Source organism: Rattus norvegicus, chromosome 20, assembly GCF_036323735.1.
Source record: "Rattus norvegicus strain BN/NHsdMcwi chromosome 20, GRCr8, whole genome shotgun sequence".
In the NCBI taxonomy this organism is placed as follows: domain Eukaryota; kingdom Metazoa; phylum Chordata; class Mammalia; order Rodentia; family Muridae; genus Rattus; species Rattus norvegicus.
This window is the reverse complement of record NC_086038.1, coordinates 47,071,344-47,087,773: the sequence shown is the minus strand read 5'-3', so window position 1 is coordinate 47,087,773 and position 16,430 is coordinate 47,071,344. Positions and strand designations below refer to the sequence as shown.

Genomic DNA, 16,430 nt, shown 5'->3' with positions numbered 1-16,430 from the left:
GGGCCTTGGGCCTATGGCTGACACAACATCGCTGGGCGATACAATGAAACTGTCCACTTCCAGGTTATTATTTAACAAATTAGCACATCATGGGCTTGGTATATAAGCTCCTTTGGGTAGGATTGTGTGTTATTTGCAGGTGACCACTTTCAAAAGACACTGCGTGGGCAGCAGTGCCTCACAGGTGAGCTGGACAGACAGCTGTTTTCTGCTTCTCTAAGACTTAACGTGGGCGAGGCTCCTGCAGCAGGTGCACAGGATGATGACTTTGTGGAGTCCTACGTACTCGGGAGCACTAGGACCCCCTCCCCTCCGATGCAGCACGAGTAGCTATATCCACTTGAACTGATGTGGTGACTGAACAGACCCTTCCTCATTAGGATCACTGCCAAGCCTTTGAGCTCTGCAGGCTCATGGTCAAGGCTGACAGAAGCAATGCAGTATGGGTAAAGTATGTAAAAGTGACATAATTCTTAGGTGGACAGGCAATCGCTGACCCCGCCCCCCAATAGAGATTTGCAGTGTGACCCTTTGAGTTGATGCTTTCAGTCGGTCTCCATAGCCTTCTAGTTCCATGAATTCTCACCGCACCTCCAAGTTCTACAGGATTACATTTAAACGCATTGGTGCTTTTGAATTTGTATGCAAGGGCTGCGTGAGCTATCAGTTCGATGAATTCTTTACAGGGATTGTGTGATAAATATAATTAAATGACCAAACGTCTTGAAGTGAGTGTTAGAATTTTAAGCTAGTAGTCTTTATTCCCTTATTCCAGAAACATTTACTTCCTAAAAGTTACAACTCTGTCATAGTCATAAAATTACGACAAGGCAGGAATTTGAACAATTAACAAGCCTCTTATTTAATCCGGTTCTTTCAAGGTATCCCTAAGAGATAAATCAAAATAAGGAAATAGATATTAAGTACAAGGTAGACTCGGTATAAGCTATGAACTCTATTAGATCTCCCAATAAGGGTCACTTACAGTCTATATTCTTCAGCACTGTGTGTGTGTGTGTGTGTGTGTGTGTGTGTGTGTGTGTGTGTGCATGTGCAAGTGCTCCCCGGGCACAGTTCCAGGTAGCTGTAAGGCATTCTATGTGGATCCCGGGAGCCAAACTCTGGTCCTCTGCAAGAGCAGCAAGCACTCCACCTCTCCACCCCCACCCACCACCTCTGCTTCTATCAGAGAGCTTTATTTATGTTGTCATTTTATCACTTACAGAATCCCCCTGTTAGCTCAGAACCCGGAATTTCAGTGGTGGGTATTATCAAGTGAAGTTTCTAAAGTTCCTCCCGATGCCTGAGCCCATCACAGCTGAGGGAGAAGCTCCCATTGCTGGACTGAAAGACTGCATTTATGTATGTACAGTGGTAGGATAGTCCAACAGACGTTGGTACCAAGAACACCAGTTCACATGTCCTTCGGCTAGCTTCAGGCTATGAACGGATTACCTAAACTTCTGAATCTCTGATTTCAAATTCTGATAGAGGACTGGAGAGTGGTTCGGAGGTTGAAGAGCACTGGCTGCTCTTCTGGAGGACCCGGGTTCGATTCCCAGGACCTCTGTGGCAGGTCACGACTGTCTGTGACAGAAGACTTGACATCCTCCTTCAGACGCTTAGGTGGAACACCAATATACACGAAATAAGAATAAATAAATCGTTAAACTCAAATAACTTTTCAAGATTATTGTAAACTCCAAATAAGGCAACAGACGGAAATGTTCCAGATGAAATCAATTTGGAAATTACAAGTAAAACTCTATAAATTTATTATATTTACTACAAATCGTTTCTCCTTAAGGTCTATGAGACACGATTTAGTCATTCGCTCTTACACAATCCCACCTGGAGGAGCGGCCAAGTCAGCCGCACCGGCCTCTGGGTAGTAGCCTAAACGTCTTCCCATGGACGGTTTTACAGTGCAGTAGCGTATATGGCATTTTTCTCTTCAAATAATTATTTCCTATAACTCTGTCTCTGTCACTCTTTTCATTTCTTCTGGCCTGCTTGGCTGACATCTGGTCTACCAGGTTGACTGGCTTCATATCTCAACGGTGGGCTGACAAGGAGTCTAGTTTAGACAAACACTTTAGACCCAAGACCACAGCTAGCAATTGTTGATAAAAACAGATTTGGGTGTGATGTTTTGTCTTTCCAGGCAGGGTCTCACTGGGCAGCTCAAGCTAGTTTGGAACTTGTGGTAATCCCCCTGTCTAAGCCTCTCGAATGCTGGGATTATAGGTCAGAGGCATGGCTGTTTTACAGATCTGTAAGTTGATGTAAGTGGAGGTGTTCATTTTAGCGTTAGGGGTCATCTACTGCAACTTTTGGGAAGGCTCACTGTGGAGCTCAGATGTGGGGTGAGAGGAAAATGCACATGGATTTCTATCGGCTACTGATATACTCATTGTTTTCCTCCCAACATCATTCAGTAAGATTAATATCAGGTTACCAGGCATTTAATAACGAAACATTTAGGAAAGTCTAACTCTCCACAAAGGGTCAGATAGACAGCTGTATTTATAAACAGCCACCAAGAGACCCCAGTGGACGTGTATTTTATCACATCTCAGAAAGTATGAGATCGAAATACTAGTGTGGTTTCTATGCAACAGGCAATGTCCTTTTGCACAACTAAGTCTCGTGACTAGTAAGTCACGGGACTTCATGGGCTAGATCCTGTTCCCAGTGGAAAAAAATATCTTCATCAACGATTGAGTTTCCTTTGTCTGTAATGTGGGAAATCTTGTTAAGCACTTGGAAAACCTTTCTCTCTCTATGTTCCAGGTGCCGTTTCTCATCCAATGTGCAAATCGGTGCAAAATAGATACAATTTAATTATTCTTTACAAGACACTTGGCACCACGGGATGTGGCATTTTTCCAGTGTTGACAACACTTGCTCTGATAATCCCTGTATTTATATACCGTAGTGTAAATCTAGAGCTTGTATTTCCCAAGTGTTACCCAATGATCCAGTGTAGGAGCAAACAGAATTTGAACTAGAAACACATACAAAGAAATACATAGAAATACATTCCCCCATTGGGCTTTAGTGATACAGTGAGAACACACAGCGACTAGCCATAGCAACCGGAGACTTAAATCGCTCCTACCTGATTTGACCTTGGGTCTCTAGTTGCTCTGTTGTGGGCTCGCTCTACAAACTGTTGAGCGCTGCCCCAAGGCAAGGAGTTAATAATATCCAAGAGGTTAGCATTCATTGCTACATTCATAGCCCTTAACATTTATTTTTGCTACAACCCAAGACTCAGCTACTCACACACAGGGTAACCCCCTCTTCCTTATGCATAACGGATGAGATGCTAAGGAACCGGTTCCAGGCGGAGGCTGACATCCACAATCAGTAACCGACTCTTTCCCAAAACACTTAGTTGTTCCTCTGCCTGTTGTTTAACAGAATCTAGGAGATCCCACGGGGAGAAGCTAACGCAAAAGAAGACTCCCCTCCACCGACCCTTGCCTTTCCTCGGTGCGTACGCTCCTGCCTGCGCTCCTCACCGGCCTTCGTCACGCCTAGACGCTGCTACGCGTGCGTGGTTGGCGGGATCGGCGCAGGCTCAGTGGCGGAGAGTGGAGCAGGGTCGCCCCGCCCCGCCCCTCCTCCTGCTCCCTGCATCCGGGCCAGAGCGGGAAAGCAGTCTGCTCTCTGCCGGGCTCTGAGTGTCTAGCGCTAGTCACAGACGTTTTGAGTGAGCCCGGAGTCCCCTTACCCAGCACCTACTCCAGCTCACTTCGCATCGCTCCGCGGCGCCCCGGATCTGGAGGCTGACCGCCCGACCTGCAGCGAAAGGTGGTTTGTGTACGGTTACCATGGAGACGTTAGCCAGCAGGGCCAAGGCAGTGCGCGGGAGGGCGGGAGGGCAAGGTGAGGATGCTGAGGCGCTCTGCCCTGACCTGGACCGGTGGAGAAGCCGGCTTTGCGGGGAGTGGGAGAGCAGCTGTGCGCGCGGGAGGTGAGGAGTCCCCTGCAGGTTCACCAGGGACCCCTCCTGCAGTTGTTTTCTTCTCTGTCCCCGGACAGGGTCGAGCGGTACTGCTGCAGACTCTGGGGTTCGCACAGGTGTCAGCTTCTGTAACAGCGAGCCTTTAGTCTGGTATTTATCAGGAGCTCAGTAACACTGGTTGAATGAGAGACTGGTAGACTAAGGGACTTTGTGGAGGCGGGCGACCTAGCGCCAAGGTCACACAGAACAAACTAGGATTTTCCTAGGTAACAAACGAGTCCTCAATAAAGTGTATGTGGAACAATATTAATTCACCGTATTGTACAGAATGCCTCTTATGACCCACGTCGTGAGTATTACAGTAGTTTCTTCTGTCCTGACATTATAGTCTTTTCATTTGGTAGAAAATAAGTCACACTATTTGTATCCCATTCTTGTGAATCCCTAAGGTTCTGAGTAATAGTGTGCGTAGATTGGGGATAACTGACATCCAGATAAAAAACGCTGTGTTTTTTTTTTTAATCAAGGATAGCATTCTCTAGTTGAAAATTTTACATTTATGGTATACATGAAAACATTGAACAAATATTGTCTTTAGTGATTTCTCTTGTTGGTCCATATTTTCATTCATAGGAAGATCTTTCTCTATCACCCAACACTTGGACAGTAATTCTTAGTACTTTAAGGGCTAGCATTTTGTGCTAGGACATTTGGACCATTTCGTGCAAGGCTGAAAACTGCCCTAAGAGTCAGTCATTGTGGGGTTGGAGATTTAACTCAGTGGTAAGGCCCTGGGTTCGGTCCCCAGTTCCAGAAAAAAAGAAAAAAAAAAAAAGAGTCAGTCTTTGTCCATACTTTTTACACAAGAGAACACATGCATAGGGATGTCCAATGGCCTTCAAGGTCACAGAGCTGCAGCTCCTCAGGGGACTTAACACTTGCTCTGAGCACTTTCCTTGCAACTGTTTGTATGCTCATTTAACCCCAGAGTAATTCGGTCACAGAAAGGGTTCTGAGTGCTTGGTTTGCTGGGAAAAGTGTGCACCTGCAGACCCTGATGTTGGCAATGTTGACGGGCAATGTTGTCTTTACCATAAAAGAGGTAGCTCGTGGCTGTTGGTAGCAGCAGTAAAGACAGAGGTTTTTTTTAAAGATGTATTTATTCTCGTTTTATGTGTGTGAATGTTTGCCTGTACAGTGTGCACATAACGCCCTCTGAGGCCAGAGGAAAAACACATGAAAATAACACATGGGGCTGGAGAGGTGGCTCAGTGGTTAAGAGCACTGGCTGCTTTTCCAGAGGTCCAGGGTTTGATTCCCAGACCTACCCAGTAGCTCACAACTGCAGGTCCAGGGAATCCAGTGTTGTCTTCTGGCCTTTGCAGGCACTGCAGGCTTGTGGTACATTTACATATTTAGAGCTAAAATACCCATACACATTAAAACGGCATCAACAAACCAGTTAGGGTGCCTCAGGTTTCCTCCTGCAGATGATGTCTGTCCTCTAGTGGTCCCATCTGATCCCACAGACTGAAGATAGTGAGATGCAAGGCAGAATTTAGCCTCCCTCTTCTCCCCAGAGTTCGAATCGCTGCTGGTTTCTTTTGAAAGGGCTCCTGTCCCCTCCCCGCCCCCCTCTGACCGCTGTGGGCCTGTCTGTTCTGTGTTGCCTCTGACCTCTTCCTGTCTTCTCACTTGACTGTCCCTTCTGTTCTCGGGGCCCATCACTCTTGATGTCACCGCCGATCCTGAGTCGTTTGTCCAGTCCCACACTTTTGGCAACTGGAAAGGAAGAGGGAGTTATATTCGAACTCGTGTTGCCACAGGGCCTCACAAATCAGATGCTGTCAGAAATAAACTCCAATATGCCTTTATAGTCTACTACCACACCTATCTCCAATTAAAGAGACCTCGTAGGCCTTCATCTGAGGATTTCTCAGCTCAGGTGTGTTTGGCCTTCAGTTGTGCCCCTAAGGAGGGTAGTGATTCAGAGGTGGAGGGTAGGAAACGGCACCAGAAGGGGAAGCAGTTAGTTCTAATGCTGTGGAAAGGTGTGAGACAGACCAGTGGGGGACCTCACAGCAACTCTACGAAGATCATTAAGCCCAGGAAGGGTTCTTGGAGAAGTGACTCTCAGGTAGAGTAGGGAGAACAAGAGGAGCAGTTATATAAAAATTTCCCCGTTTTGTCCTTTTCCTCCCTCTCTTTTATTCTTTCTGCCAATGCTTTCGAAATCATATCAACCTTCAAGATCACCAATTGGCGTATCAGCGTGTATTTTGGGTCTTACTGCCAGGTAGCTCTCCCTCTGGTCCCCACGTGACTTCATGCATGGAGTGCTGCTGGGTTACACATATCCACTGTTCTCCTGGTTCTCGTTCTTTGCTCACTCACCTTTTTCTCCCCCGGGGATGCTGTCGTATCCTCCAAGTCAGCCCGTTTCCCAGAACCTAGCTCGAGTGCTGTTACCTCCATAAGCCTGCCAGGGTCTCTCTGCCAGTCTGAAATAGTTTCCTGTGTTGGCACTCACATGTCCACTTACGTCCATTTCCACTGCCCCTCAGTTTCTTCCTTCTCCTGAAACTGTCTGGATGCAGGTAAGGCTGATACTCAGTTGTTGCACACTGAGAAAGCTGCCCTTGTTGGGGAAGTGTTGGGGTGTCTTTATACTAATAGGGAAGGCATTGCAACCCACAGCCTGGAAACATGGCCCCTTAGCACCTGTGTAAGTCTACGCTAGTTTGGCCATCAGTCCTGGGCGTATCCTAGCTTTCCTTTCACTAGTGCTTTGAGTCTCCCTACCGCAGAGACTTGTCACAAGCTTTGTTGAAATGATGTCCTCAAGAGGAGTCAGCCCATTATTTGGTACTAAAGTAAGCACTTCACTAACCTTAGTGATTCTGCTTGCTCAAGGCAAAGACGGCTTTATCTGTCTCTGTGTTTCCAGAGACCTAGCTGGAGGGCTTTGCCTGAGGAAACATACTATCTCTGAATGTATCCATTGATCAACTCTAGTACAACGAACTTGCTCCCGTTGGCGGGAAGGCTTTTAGAAGACTAAGACTCTGTAGCTCCATTGTGTCGTGGTTCTGTAAATGGTTCTGGGATGCTGTGCTGTAAATAGACGTCCATAGTCTTAGCTGATTATTTTTCAAGTTGGCAAAAATCCACTGATAATAACTCATGACTTAACCACTGTGAGGAAAGAACATTCTCTTTACCAGAAGAACCACAATTATAGCCAGTTTATTTGTTTTATTAAAGGTTTCCAAGTTTGATTTAGCCGGGGATGTTAACATTAATAGCCAAAGAAAAATGGTACGGGCCATGATATTGTACCCATTGCCCCTAAATAACAAAATGGGACTTGGGAGGAGACAGAAAGTTGTGAGCATGCATACATTTTTTAATTATTACTTACATGCATATTGCATGTCTGTCTGTCAGTCAGTCAGTCATGTGCATGTAGTTTCCAAGGAAGCCAGAAGAAGACACTGAATACCCAGGGACTAGGGTTGCAGAAAGGTGTGATCCACCTTGTTGGTGCTGGGAACCAAGCCCTGGTCTTCTGTAAGAGCAGCCAGTGCTTTTAATGGCTGAACCGTCACTCCGGCTCCCACACTATTTTTTAAAAACCCTTTACCTACATTTTTTTCCTCACAGATATTTGGTCAGTCTGATTACCTGTACCCTCACTCCATCCCACCCCACCCCCCTTTTATTTTCAGTTTTTTGAAACAGGATTTCTCTGTGTGACAACCCTGGCTGTCCTAAAACTCTCTTTGTAGACAAGGCTGGCCTCGAACTCACAGAGATCTGCTTGCCTCTGCCTCCCAAGTGCTGGGATTAAAGGCACGTCATGCCACCATGCCCAGCCTAGGCCCAAATATTATACAGAACTCTTAAAAAAGGACCTGAGTTCTTGCTGAATTGTTTTATGTACTTTTCGATACAAACTGAAAGCTAGCCAGAAAAAAAAAACAAAACAAAACTGCGGGTCAGGAACAAGAAGGCTTTATTACTCCCCAAAGCACTCAGTTGAGTCTTTATTAGTTTTGCCTGATTCCCTTTGGGTACTGCTGGACTCATTAGTGCTGTGCAAGGCCAAAGGAGTAGACCCAACCTGATTTAGTGTCTAGAAAGAAACCTCTTAACTGCATAGAAACTTCTCACCAAGTCTCACGATTTCAAATTAGCATGGCTTCAGTTTCCTTTTGTGGGTGTCAGGGATCAAAGTCGAGCCTATCACATTCTAAGTGCACCCTCCACCACTGAACGCACGGCACTGGAAACTCGTGAGGAGAAGAGTCTTTTACAATCGAATCAACACACCTGCCACGACCACCTAAGTTATATACTGTGGGCTGCCTGACTTTATACCATACATCAGAAATAACACACCTAAGTATATATCAATATATAAGGTGTAAATAAATGTATCCAGATGTATGTTCAAACAACTCTCATTGAAAACTGTTGATAATCTAATCTTGTCAGAAGGGCTAGGAGTCAAATGTCTTGGGCCGGCCATAGTTTTTGATAGTTGCGTTAATATACAGGATTCTAGAGTCCTTGTTTAAACTCGGATCCTGAATTAAAAGGCCCCCTAAACCAGAATTGCTCAGGGAGGGACTGCGGCTTTAGTGCAGCCCCTGCTGTTGTGGGTGGCAAGAGTTACATTGTATGTTGTGCGTTCAGAAACTCGTTGGGTGGGGCAGAGTGGAGCTAACATTGAATGTTGCTGTCTGTTGTGTGAACGCTCAGTGTAAAAGGTCATAATGTAGCAGATACTCTGTCTAGGGAGTCCCTTGCTCCTGAAAGTGGGGTCTTCTCTGTCCTGTTATGTCCAGTCCCCCACCCATCCATCTTGATCAAACCACCCCTTCCTCTTTCCTCTCAGTACAACCCAGCTGAAATACCCGGATAATGTTCAGGTTTCTGTCTGACTGGAGGGGCATTGTGTAGGGTTAGGGACTTTTTTGTTTGTTTGTTTTTAAGAATGAGAGGTTTTGTTTAAAATAATGAGTAGCTTGATACCAGAATAAGCTTTAAAAGTCTGGACCACTGGGCTGGAGAGATGGCTCAGTGGTTAAGAGCACCGACTGCTCTTCCAAAGGTCCTGAGTTCAAATCCCAGCAACCACATGGTGGCTCACAACCATCTGTAATGGGATCTGATGCCCTCTTCTGGTGTGTCTGAAGATAGCTACAATGTATATAATAAACAAATAAACTTAAAAAAAAAAGTCTGGACCACTATCAAGTTAGGCTGGTCTCTGTGGGCCCCAGTGGACCACTGTCAAGTTAGGCTGGCCTCTGTGGGTCACATTGGTATTTGAGAAGGATCTGCTGTCTCCAGGTCCTGCTGCATGACTTTAAGATGTTGAGCAAGATAGGCTGGGAAAGGAAAACTAGATAATAATATTTGGTATTTATCCACCAAAGACACTATCTTAAATCGAAGATGATTTTAATCCATTCATTCAGAAATAAAATAGACAACAGAGGAATGAGCCATTCTTGGGAAATTTGCTATTAGAAAAGCAAACGCAGTTTGGTAGGACACCAATTTAGCCCTGTGTAAGCCCTTTGTATCAGAGGTGGTGGGGAGAAAAAAAGCTTAGTGAAAGCTTCTAACAGAACCCCCAGCACCTTCAGTAGGTGTGTGGATATGAGATGAGGGTTGGCTCTGGGACTCAGTAGAGGAACATTCTCCTAGTAGTAGACCCTGGCTTTGTGTGTGTGTGTGTGTGTGTTGTGTGTGTGTGTGTGTTGTGTGTGTGTGGTGTGTGTGTGTGGTGTGTGTGGTGTGTGTGTGTGTGGTATGTGTGTGTGGTGTGTGTGTGATGTGTGTGGTATGTGGTGTGTGTGTGGTATGTGTGGTGTGGTGTGTGGTGTGTGTGTGGTGTGTGTATGTTTGTTGTGTGTGTGGGGGGGTGTGGTATGTGTGTGTATGTGGTATGTGTGTTTGTTGTGTGTGTGGTGTGTGTGTATGTGTGTGTGGTGTGTGGTCTGTGGTGTGTGTGTGTGTGGTGTGTTGTGTGTGTTGTGTGGTGTGTGTGTGTGTGTGTATGTGGTGTGGTGTGTGTGTGTGGTGTGTGGTGTGTGTGTATGTGGTATGGTGTGGTGTGTGTGTATGTGTGTGTTTTGTGTGTGGTGTGTGTGTGGTGTGTGTGGTATGTGGTGTGTGTGTGGTATGTGTGGTGTGTTGTGGTGTGTGTGTGTGGTGTGTATGTTTGTTGTGTGTGTGGGGGTGTGTGGTATGTGTGTGTGCATGTGGTATGTGTGTTTGTTGTGTGTGTGGTGTGTGTGTATGTGTGTGTGGTGTGTGGTCTGTGGTGTGTGTGTGTGGTGTGTTGTGTGTGTTGTGTGTTGTGTGTGTGTGTGATGTGTGTGTGTATGTGTGTGGTGTGTGGTGTGTGTGTATGTGGTGTGTTGTGTTGTGTGTGTGTGTGTAGTATGTGGTGTGTGTGTGTGTGTGTGTGTGTTACAGGCAAATATGTATACATGTATGTCCAGGTGCATTTGCCTGTTGAGGTGCATGTGGGAGCCAGGGAGTTGACATCAATCATCTCTCCACCTCATTTTTGAGATAGGGCCTCTCACTGCACCTCAAGTCTGCCATCCCAGAGTCCCTGGGATTGGCTTGCCTCAGCCTCCCAGCACTAGGACCGCAGGCCCATGCTTCAGACCCAGCTTTCTTAGATGGACGCTGGGGATCTGAACTCAGTTCCTCATGCTTGTGCAGAGAGCACATATTTCACTTAGATTCCTCCCTCTCAGCCCCTCTGTGTGCTTCATTCTAGGTGTGTGTATAAAGGAGTGGCTTAGAATGTGGATGGGCACGTCTCTCTCTAAAAGACAGATAAAGAACAACATGTGTGTGTTGATCACATATCTGCAGGGTGTTTCTATGAAGACCACTCTAATTTGAAAGGAAAGATGCTGTCCTCCAGTGAACAGAAGCTGGACAAGCTGGACGCCTTTTATCGACTTCCATTGGCCAAACAGAAGACGAGTGCAGAAATCATCAGCGAGGCCCGAAATGCCTTGAGAACGGTTAGAACCCAAAGGCCATTTACACCACGAGAAGACCAAAGGAAGCTCTTCGGGCCTGCCTCATCGAGAACCCCAGAAAACAGGCCTCCTTCGTCCTTCAGGTACTGACTCTCCATCTTTCCCTCCCCTAACCCCTGCCGATTCCTGGTCATTTTACTGCCTCTAAAGACCTGGGTTTCCTCAGGACAGGACAGCAGGCATCATGCCCACGGAGCTCTTTCCGGTTGGCTTCTCTCACTTAGGAACTTAATGCTTCCTTGCTTCCTCTCATGGCTTGCTAGCTCGTTTCTTTTTAGCACCTAATAAATTTGCGTCACCTGATTGTGCCACAGCCCAACATTGAGTCATTTCCAGTGTAAGTTCCCTAGCCATATTCCATGTCTGTCAGCACACTAACCTTGCACACGCACATTTCTAGGTAGGTGCAAATCTTCAGACACTTTGTGTAACTGCCGAGGACCCCGTAGCTGACGCAGATGGGGAGATCGTTGGCTCTTAAAAGAAAGCACCAAACTGACTCCGACAGTTAAAGTGGCTTCCCACTGTGTGTCCCAAGGGTGCTAGGTGAGCATTGCCAGCTGCTGCATCCCCCTGCCCCCCTCCACACAACGCTCACTTGGACCACTCTTCAGTAGGTGTGAAGCAGTATCTGGTGCTGATCTGTCCCTGGCGAGGTGACACAGAGCATCTTTTCACACACTTGTACACCATCTGTGTTGTCTTCTTTGGTCAGGCATCTGTTCAAGTCTGTGACCTAGTTTCTAAACTGGGTCATTTGTGTTCCTGTTGAGATTTAGGAATTCTTTGAGTAGCATAGATGGCAATCTTTCGTCTCACCCTTCCTTTGCAAGTTTGGGTCTTTTTCTACGAGACTCGGAATTCTTACTCTCTTGACTGTCTTCTACAGAGCAGATGTTTTTAATTTTTAGTATAATTGAGCTGATCGGCTTTCCGTCCTGGTGCATGATGTCACTGCTATATATAAAGGTCATTACACTATGTAAGTTTATCTTGACTTTCTTCAATGCTGTCTTGAAGAAGTTTTCAGATGAGTCTGAAATTGAGTTTGAGTTCATTTCTATGATGGGTGTGAAATCTGCACCACCACTGTGCGTGCGTGCGTGCGTGCGTGCGTGCGTGCGTGCGTGCGTGCGTGTGTTGGGAAGTTACCTATCTGTACTGCACAAAGTCACTGAGTTACCATGGTTCAATGAATAAAGTTTCGCCTTATGATGTTGTGGAAGGGCTGTGTGCACAAGAGAAGCTGGACTTCGAATCTTGATTCTCCTGGCTAGCTTCATGCAGTGGATACCCTCTGAGGACGCTGGGCAGCAATAGGCAGCTGCAGCTCCCAGTTGATCGTGGGAGCACAGGGGTAAACAACTCAATCTGCAGTGTGCTGCCTTGGTCAGCTCTGATATAGGAAGGCGAGGTGCTCTGAGTACATTTGACTTAACATTTTCAGCGCGGGAAGCTCATGGGTCCATGGATCCACTGAAAGCCAAGGAGCATCCCCGTGGCCTTAGCTCATTTGGTGGCCACCATTTAACTGCGTGTTTGCCGGTCGGTCTCTGTTGATGACTCTCTCACCAGTGTAGCGAGCGGTCTTGTTACTGGTATTGTGGTATGTTTTGAAGTCAGATAGCGTCCCTCTTCTGAATCTGCCCTTTTTAGTATTATCTTGATTATTCTGGGTCTTTTGCCCCTGCCTATACACTGCAGAATCAATTTATTGATACAAAATAACTTGCTGGGACTTTAAGATTGCATTGAACCTATGGGCTAAGTTGGAAGTAACATTTTTTAAAACAAAACTTCATTGTAAATAATGTTGCAGTTTAAAAAACTAACAGTGTAACAGTGTTCTGTTGATGAAATAGCCTTTCTCTCCAGTTAGTTAGTTCTCCCTTGATTACTTTCTTTGAGTTACCGTTGCAGATCATGTATGTTTTCGTGGATTTTCATCCAAGTACTTCATTTATGATACCACAGTTCCATTTCAGCTTCTACCTGTCTGTCCATGTAGGAAAACGGACTTGTCTTAATCTCGTATCCTGCAACCTGACTGTAATCAACTCTTTATCACGGAAGGGTTTAGATTTGGTTAATTCTGTATTCCTTTCTGTGGAGATGACAACTCTGTTTCCAAACAAAGTTAATTCCTTCATCCCAGTCTGCCTTTTATGTCTTTTCCCTGCCTGGCTGAATTAACCATGACTTCCGGTATGCTGCTTGAGCCTAGTGGCTTCAAGTTCCTCTCAGAAAACACCATGTCAGCTGCGGAATGTTTCTCAACATTCTTTACCAAGCAGGAGAAGTTCTCTTTCCTTCCTATTTTTTAAAATCATACTTATTGATGGAACCATAGGATTTTTCTTTAGCTATGATGGATTATATTAATTGATTTTCAACACATTTGTTTAAAGTTTGATTTTTGACCAAGATTCCTAAAGATAATTCTAGACATTGGATAAAGAGACTTACCTTGAAATAAAGTAGTTAATAGTTACAGTCATACCAAAGTTATAAAGTTATAACAAAAAAGGCTTTTTAAAAAATATGTATTTCTTCTTTTTATTATTCTCATTACTTAGACAAGGCCTCAGGTAACCCTGGTGGTCTGCACCTTGCTGCATAGTCAAGAATGACTTTGAACTACTGATCCTCCTGCCTCAGCTTTCTAAATCTTGGGACCACAAGTGCCCGCCATTCCACTCAGTTTTATGCAGTGCTGGAGACCGAACCCAAGACATCATGCACGCTAGACAAGCACTGTATAAACTGAGCCATATCACGGTTCCTCACATCTTTATCCTTGAAATTTTCATTTAAGGTCATGCCTCGTCATATAACTCATGCCGATCTTGAACACGTTACCCTGCTTCCGTGTTCTGAATTCTGGGAATGAGGACCCGTGCCACCGCATCTAGCTCATTCCTCGATATTTTTGGTCTTCCTAAGGGCAATGGGAACACTGTGAATGGCTCTGAGTGTTGTGACCACTTTACATTGCCTTTTCTCAGTGCTTCTGCCCTGACTGCCTTTCCTCGTTCTTCAGCTAGCGTTTACTAGAACATGCTGGAAACAGAAGTCCTTCCCAAACTAACCCTGTCCGTGGTCTCCTCTGCCAGCCTCCATGCCTCCAGCTTTGAGTTAGCCGATCCCAAGCCTATCTCCGGGACTCGTCTCAGGCCGCTTGAGCTGGTGAGTACCGTCCGCCACGGCCATGGTCGGACACCAGCTGGCCCCAAATACTAGAAGTCAGCGCTTGTACTGCCAAGGATATTATCACGTAGGCCCAAGTATATTAATAATGTAATTAATAATTAAAGCCGATGCCTTTACGGTTTTAAAATATAGTGCTTAGGAGCTAATGGAACGCTTCTGTAGCTTCTGTAGTTTCATAATAGAGAAGAATTAGAGTAATTTACTAAATAATATTTTATAATGTTTGTCATTTAAAAAGTTATTTTTGTTTTAACAACTATTTGTAACAAAATTACATATTTATATTTTAATGTATATACTTTATATACCTATATGATATATATACCCATATATACATGTACTTAAACTGTAAATTATACATAAATTTTTATATGTGTATAAAGAGACAGAGACAGACTTACTGAAAAAAAAAATACAACCAAACAAAAAAATCACTAAAAAGAGTGGCTTTGTATTCCCCTAATTTTTTATTATCCTTGCCCCAGTGGGTTTCTTCTGGCACCTTCTTTATGATTGACTCTAGACTTCTAAATGCTCCCTTGTCTGCTGCTGTCATGTATGATGGCTTCCCGGGAAGACTCATTCCGGTTGGGGTGAGCGGGTGAGCGGGTGAGGGGAGCTTCCAACCACCAGTCCTCAGCCATACCCCTCCTCCTGCCCTGCTGCTGTCCCACATAGATACATTGTGCACGCGCCCGCACCAGTGAGAGAGAAAATGTGTATATGTATGCGTATGTTTGAGTATTGCGTATATGTGTGTGTATGTGTGTATCTGTGCACACAAGTGAGAGAATGTGCATATTATGAGTGTATGCATGTGTTTGAGTATTATGTATATGTGTGTGTGTGTGTGTGTACACATGCACAGGCACATGTGCCTTTTAATGCCTCCTTAAGCAGTAGCTAAGTGAGGTAAGGCTCAGAGAAGCCTGCTGCTTGAATTCCTGTGCTGACCACATAAGCAGTGAACCCTCTGTTTCTTGTCTCTCATCTGGCCTATCCCCCAGTGTCCTGCAGCGAGCCAGGGGCTGCCCAGAATCAAAACAGCCCAGGCACTAGGCATGATCTAAGCTGGCATTCTTGGGCCTGGTTGCAGAGGCCTCGCCTCTGGCCTAACTGGCTCTGAGGGTGCCTGTCAACACCTGTAATCTCCCAGGGCAGGGAGAGCACGGTCATTTGCTTGAAGCCGTCCATTAATGGCCACACCTACCTGCTCTGTAGAAACCCAGTTCCACCTTTTTCCTTTCCCAGCAGCCCCCTGCTTCTGCACCAGCTGGAGACCTGAGGCAGGAGGAGGGTTTCTTCCTGTGTATATTTTACTGCTCTATTAGCTACCCTAATAGAGCAGTCCAGTTCCCACACTCAGAAGTAACTGCTCTCTCACAGCGGAGGCATGACAATGGGGACGAATAGGAAGCTGTGCCCCTAACACCGTCACCACCATTGCCGTCCTCTTCCACTTCCTAAACGCAGAGAAAAGACAGACATTGTGGAAGTGCAGCTAATGTACTTTACACCACTTAACACTCAGCAGCCAGACTTCCAAAATGAAGGAAGACACTGCCAGCACCATCTGAGATGACCCTAGCCACCACCGCCCCCCCAGGGCAAAGCCATGCTAGCTAACAGCATAGATCACTTTGAATTGTCTTCAGTGTTTGACAAGAGCCAAGCTCCATTTATTGGGTAAGTGAAACAAAATGTAATATCTTTTTGAAAGATCAGAATTCATGTGCCTTGGCATAGAGACAATACAGGATGAGGAAAGGGACAGTGGCGTGTCAAATGGTCCCCCCGACCCCCCGCCATTTCTGACTCTCACAGTAACATCACAGTCATGAGTCATCAGGAGAGCCCCAGGTACCCAGGAGAAAGTTATGGAGGCAAAAAATGCATACGCAGCTACCACACCTTAAAGGCTGGGAGCTTAGGGGAAAGATTTGCTTCCTAACTTTCAAATGTCTTGTAGTGTATGTGCATGCATGCATGTGTGCGTGAGTGCACGCGTGTGTGCACATATGTGTGTTCGTGCTTTACAAAATTGTGTCATGAAGAACTTTCTGAGGTGGGACTGAGCACTGAGCCCTTTCCAGTCTTCATGAAAGCTATGGAAGACCCTGCCTTCCACCTTGGGATCTCAGGAGTCGTGACAGAAGTAGGTCAGGGACCAT

General features: G+C 45.7%; 1 protein-coding gene and 1 long non-coding RNA gene across 6 annotated transcripts in view; one reads left to right on the top strand and one right to left on the bottom strand.

Moving 5' to 3' along the window:
- Nucleotides 1–735: 735 nt before the first annotated feature.
- LOC103694446 (uncharacterized) lies at nt 736–3,820 on the bottom strand. 2 transcript variants are annotated; one of them, XR_005497354.2, is made up of 3 exons: nt 3,122–3,819; nt 1,456–1,621; nt 736–887 (listed from the first exon to the last, which is right to left on the bottom strand). It is a non-coding gene; the product is annotated as an uncharacterized LOC103694446 (long non-coding RNA). The 2 variants fall into 2 exon arrangements; XR_597445.4 differs by having other exon boundaries at nt 1,456–3,820.
- A 65-nt stretch (nt 3,821–3,885) lies between these two features.
- Armc2 (armadillo repeat containing 2) overlaps nt 3,886–16,430 on the top strand; it is a 107,447-nt gene continuing 94,902 nt past the window's right edge. The window contains exons 1-3 of one of the 4 annotated variants that reach the window (XM_574794.5): nt 3,886–3,982; nt 10,877–11,132; nt 14,163–14,235. In XM_574794.5, the coding sequence (XP_574794.3) occupies nt 3,901–3,982; nt 10,877–11,132; nt 14,163–14,235 (411 nt within the window). In that variant the 5' untranslated portion in view covers nt 3,886–3,900. Of the gene's footprint in view, nt 3,983–10,876; nt 11,133–14,089; nt 14,236–16,430 lie in introns of those variants that run through there. The other 3 variants (XR_005497350.2, XM_039099142.2, XM_063279680.1) reach the window with 3 other exon arrangements.